General features: G+C 37.4%; 1 protein-coding gene across 4 annotated transcripts in view; it reads left to right on the top strand.

The window, feature by feature from the left end:
- Etl1 (SWI/SNF-related, matrix-associated actin-dependent regulator of chromatin, subfamily a, containing DEAD/H box 1) overlaps positions 1–5,400 on the top strand; it is a 140,598-nt gene extending 135,198 nt beyond the window's left edge. For all 4 annotated transcript variants that reach the window (XM_083140569.1, XM_083140570.1, XM_083140568.1 and 1 more), the window contains exon 18: positions 4,866–5,400. In XM_083140569.1, the coding sequence (XP_082996695.1) occupies positions 4,866–4,957 (92 nt within the window). In that variant the 3' untranslated portion in view covers positions 4,958–5,400. The remainder of the gene's footprint in view (positions 1–4,865) is intronic.
- The last annotated feature ends 600 nt before the right edge of the window (positions 5,401–6,000 follow it).

Genomic DNA, 6,000 nt, shown 5'->3' on the forward strand with positions numbered 1-6,000 from the left:
ACAATTCCACAAATCAACTTTGACACTAAGGATTACATTGATATGATCCCATGGAAGACATTGAAATCGCAGAGCCCCCAATGACAAAGCATATTTCCAATGATTCCCTTAAACAATTCATTAGGAAACATCAGAATCAACTGTTGTGGAGAAACCATCAACCTTTTGGAACCCAAGGCCATTTTCACATGTAACCCCCCTTGGTGCCCAAGCCGATTTTGAGCAAAATGCAGAGTTTCAATTAAATGAGTGTAGATCGGAGACTAATTGCCCTAGAGAGATGAGTGATATACCGTTGTACGCGGAATGAACCAGAGATTCAGACTATGTGAAATTTATGCAAATTCGGCATATATGTGGCGGTGGAGAGGGGGCTAACTCTCAAAATTCCAAAATTTTGGGAAAAAAAATTTGGTTCCCCCACCCTCTCCTCAAGAAAAAAGTACATGACAGTGTCGACATGCACATGGAAATGATCGCTGACATGTAAGGAACACAAAAATATTTGCATTATTATCATATGACCAATGTTTGAGTTGCTGTTTTAAGTCCACTTTATGCACAGTAAGGCTAATCGGGACTGGACCTACAGTTTAAAGTGGAATCCGAACCACTTGTGCCTCCACCGGGTATCGAACCCGGGACCCCTTGATTACAAGGCAACATATGACCAATGTAACTTGAGTTGTACCCCCAAAAGGAATGGTCGGCACGCCACTGATTCAAGCTTCAAAATGCAGCGGTACCTTGAAATGACTTTAGCTCAGAGACTATTTGCCCTGGAGAAATGAACGATATACCATTGTACGCAGAATGAATCACAGATTCAGAAGATATATAATTTATGCACATTCGGCGTACATATGGAGGGCGAAAGAGGGGAAATCCCCTCAAAAATACTTTTTTTTTTTAAAAAAAAAGGGTTTCTCCCCCCCCCTGGCCTCCCCGAAAAAAAGGATACGAAGAGTTCAAAATGCACATAGAAATTATCGCTGACATGTAAGAAACACAAAAATATTTGCATTATTATCATATGACCAATGTAACTTGAGTTGTACCCCCAAAAGGAATGGTCGGCATGCCACTGATTGAAGCTTCAAAATGCAGAGTTACATTGAAATGACTATAGCTCAGAAACTAAATGCCCTAGAGATATGAAAGGTATACCGTTGTACGCAGAATGAATCACAGATTCAGACGATATATAATTTATGCACATTCGGCGTACATATGGAGGGGGAAAGGGGGGAAATCCCCTCAAAAATACTTTTCTTTAAAAAAAATGTCAAAATGCAAAATTTATGCAAATTTGGCGTATATATGGAGGGGCAAGGGAGAAAACCCCCAAAAATTATTTTAAAAAATTGTCACTTCACCCAAAAAATATCCTCGCACTTGGGCACAAAACGACACCTACGCACAACGTTCACGGACGAAAAGGTAGAACGCAGTGAAAAATGATCGCCAATTCTTGCAGCTGCTTGAAATTCTATTTTTAGACAATGCAGGGTAACCTCTGTTGCAACTTGTAAACACTTGTGCTAAAAAAACAAAGGTTTCCTTCAGCACACTTCGAAATTCCATTCTCACAATGCAGATTCAACAACCAGTCTTCTCCCTCTCCCTGCTTGCGCCCTCACGGAAAACTTTCATTTTGACATCAGATACTGATAAACAAGCTTCCTTCGAATGCAGTTCACAGGAGGGAGTGAAAAGCGGTGCTTTAGAACAACAAAGCCGGTCTTCCTGTGTCGCCAAAAATTTGACCTTGAAAAGAGACTACAAAGAGAAGTACCTTCCCCTGCCTTTACCCCTCCATTTTCATGAAGACAAAAAAAAATGCAAAAAATCATTCCTGTTAAATACATGTGTTAGGAACAATATTTAAAAAAAAAAATCGAAATTCTAGCCGAAAATAGAAAAGTTATAACGTAAAAACTACGACCTTGACACAGCGTCTCGATCGAAACGCTTGGGACACAAGAGGTTTCCCAGGTGTCCATCACACACAAGCCGTGGAAAGAGTGGTTAAACTAGTTACTGAGTCATCTTTGTCTGTCTGTGGATCATTTTCAATAGAAGGTTTTATTAATACAAGAATTGTATCCCAAAAGAATATGCCAACATTTGATACAAGAAAACAGTTCAATGTGCCAACGCAGTGAAAAACAAACATCTTCAAATGTTGGGAAATTTTTAATCTTGTCAAGGATTTAAGTGGTTTAAATTTTTTGTTTTCATTACGAAGAATTTTTTGTATACATGTATGAGATAATAAACCATCTACCTTGTTTCATTTGATTTAAATTACTGTAAGATGTGTTATCAAAGCATAATAAATTGGTAAGAAATGAGAAAAATACAAAATTTTGCCCTAATAACTATTTTTATTGTGTATAATATTTTGTGCAGAATGTTTTATTTTTAAATCTAATAAGACTTTAATGTTACTAATTGCATTTTTTCACAGTAGATGTGTGCAAAACTTCAAAAAAAATATACACAACCACATTTTGAATTTTTATTAAATTTTAAAAAAATTAAAATTTTTAGGCTCTTTGCTGCACCTCAAAATGTTGTAGTAGAGCAATGAAATTTTTAAATCTTTTTTTTCTGAATCTAAAAGGCAACTTTTGGCCACTAAAAAAAAAAAGGCCGGTTTTCGTTCCACCCTACTGTAAGTATCAATCACTGGAATCAAGATTTAAAACCTGATTCTTTTCCAGACTTCCGATATTTTTGCAACATCTGTAAAATGTCTCATGATGTTTTCACGCAGTCTAGATATCCTGAAATTTCTCGAGTGCACAAAATGTGTTAAGGCAAGAAAAACAAAAACTGTGCTCTTTGCACGAATGTGTATTTAACATCTGCACGTACATTAGTATTCACAAGGCCATAGCATTGTCTTAAAACACAATATGACAGAATCTCAGATGCAAGTAACAGAAATTTTCTTTCTTACAATGTGAAGAACTTCCTTGCTATATTTTTTGACTTGACATCCTTTGCACACCCATCCAATAATTACGCAAAATTCATAATTTCACCAATAATGTGTGGCAGAAATAGATTTCACAACTAAATTGCAGTAATTTTATTATTTTGGTTAATTAATATGTGAAGGTCTGAATATTTTAAAGAAATATATTGTTATAATTGCAATGAAATACTTATACACGATATTGCTACTAATAACTGGACACCCCTGAACCGTGAGGAGCATCACCAATACGACATGAGAATGACTCGTGAGTGCAATGTAGACATGTATACCGCTGCCAGCAGTGAAAGTGAGTAGACAACTCAAGCTGAGTCAGAGTGTGATTATCGGCACCCACTGATTTGGGCATTCCATCCGTGAGATTTTGGACAGGTTCAAGATACCATGCGGAATGGTGGTGAAATGGAAATGGAAGGGTGTGAAAAACCACAACTGCAAACTGGGAAGCTCAAAATGTTACTGATAGGGATCAGCGAGTGCTCAGACATGTGGTGAAGTCAACCCGGCAGGCTTCATTGCACACGTTTGTCACAGACTTTCCAATGACATCAGGAAGTGATGCCAGTACTAGTACCATCTGGCGAGAGGTGGTGGCACTGGGATTCCATGGGACAGCTGCAGCACCATAAGCCAATGGTCCCTAGAACAATGAAAATACATATTGTGTGGAGTGACGAATCACGCTACATGTTGTGGCGATCTGATGAACATGTGTGGATGCGAATCCCTGGGAAGCAGTTCTTCCCGAAGTGTATTGTCCCCACTGTGCAATTCAGCGAGAATTGAATCATGCTATGGGGATATTTTTCATAGTATGGTGTTGGTCCCCTGGTTTTTGTGCCTCGAACCCTGAATGACGATGCCTATCATGCAATATTAGACATCTCTGTGCTCCCCATCTTGTTGTGGAAACAGATCGGAAGTGGCCCTTTTCATTTCCAGCATGCCCATAATAAAGCAAGGGACATAACCGAGTGGTTTGACATGGGAGTGAATGAACTTGACTGACGACCCCAGAGCCCTGACCTCAACCCTATTGAATATCTGTGGGATGAATCAGTGTGTCACTTGCCATCTAGGCCAAACTGTGCAAACACCACCAGCGAACTGTTCACCATTTTGCAGGGAAATGTTAAGAATTTAGTTACAATGTTCCAGCATCAATATTGCTGCAAATCATGAAAAGAGTACCAGCAGTGGTATTCATCCAAAGTGGTGTCACCTCAATCTTAATGCTACAGTGAGATCCGAAAGACGTTTCTGGAAAATTGTCAAGTGCAGGTACATTTAGTAGATGTATTCACACAGCAAAATAAGTTTGAACAGCTTACAACAATCTGTGACCAGCAGTCGAGTGAAATTTCTTTCTCTTCCTACTTCCCCATCCTGATGATAACTGAGACAGGGTTGTAAACTCAGTGTTGACTTTTTACTAGTGTTTGTGCTGCTTTTGTTATTTTTTGCAATGTAGGTCAAGGGTAAAGATGTGACAAAGCTAATTTGTGATATTTAAATATCAATCAGTGCAGATTTGCAAAGACTGCAAATTATGATGAAATTTTATAACAACATGGTGCACTTTCTGATGTTGAACAAGTACAACAGTTTGGCGATGAAGAATGTAACTTTTTTTCCTCTGTCCCAATGTATTTTCATGTGTGTATGTATATCGAGATGAAAAAATCCCACTCTTCCAGGCACCTAGTAATTCCATCCCAGCTCTCTACATTGTATGGTTACATTATACTTTTTTTTTTATCTATTTCTCCATCATTGAAGCAAGTTTATCACTTTTATCTTATAATATGTTTTCTTGCCTTTCACCCATGAAAGAGTGACAACATTTTCTATGCTATTTCAGATAGTGAAAAGACTGCAAGCAGAAATGTCATAAGCCTTCTAAAACAAGCATTAAATATGGACAATAAACCTTGCAGTTCACAACTTAGTTGATGAATTTTCCAGTTGCATGGTATGTGAAATAATTGGGACAGTGTTTGCCCCACATACCATGATGAATTTAATTAAAATTTGTCAGTGATTTGTGATACGTAAGACTACAAACTGTGGAACAAAAGTTGTAGGATTCCTTTCTGCAGCCAAAGAAAGACATTTGTAAAAACCTGAACTGTTTTATAATTATTTATACATTTTAGGAAATCTATATGAATGTTATGGCTTGTCTGAGCAAGGACACTATTTTTTCACGATGAATGTATGTGTGTAAAATTTTCACCTAGTGATGAAACCCACAGACTTAACATTTTTTTTATGTGAATGTCTTGAAAATATACTCATGGATATTCTTTTTCTATGCCTTTAGTCTTTAATTATTGTATTGCAGTATTATTTGTTAATTGTATTTCAGAGTAAACCAAATAAAACTTGCAGTTATATTGATATTTCTTATTCTATAACAATAAGCTAATTTTGGAATTGATGAAAATAGTGGCGAGGTTCACATACTGTATATCTGTGTATGAGAAGAAAATAAAAATAAGTTTGAAATACAAACAGATGTTTGAATAATAAAGCAAAAGGAACTGAGATTACTTTCTTTTAATTGTGGTGATAAGGATGGATGATGGGACCAATGTATACATCCAGACTACGAAAAAGATTTTGTCGTTTGATTTGCTGTTTTAAGTCCACACTTTATGCACGTAAAGGCTAATTGGGACTGATACCTACAGTTTAAAGTGGAATTCAAACTATGTGCCTCTTCTAAATATTGAACCTGAGACACCTTAATTACAAGCTCCTCTAGGTATCGAACCTGGGACACCTTACTTACAAGGTGATGACATTACCACTACGCTATCGGGGAGACCCAAAGAGTTTGTTGTACCCTGCCAAACATGGATGATTGTGTTCCTGTCACACTGCACTGCATCAATCACCAGATAAGATATTCCAGTGATTCTGCAGCTTCCCTAATCACCTGATCTTGATCCCACCGACTTCTTTTGTTTCCCCAAACTAAAATTCCTCCTGAA

This window comes from Lepisma saccharinum, chromosome 18, assembly GCF_977018435.1.
Source record: "Lepisma saccharinum chromosome 18, izLepSacc3.1, whole genome shotgun sequence".
NCBI classification, from domain to species: Eukaryota; Metazoa; Arthropoda; class Insecta; order Zygentoma; family Lepismatidae; genus Lepisma; species Lepisma saccharinum.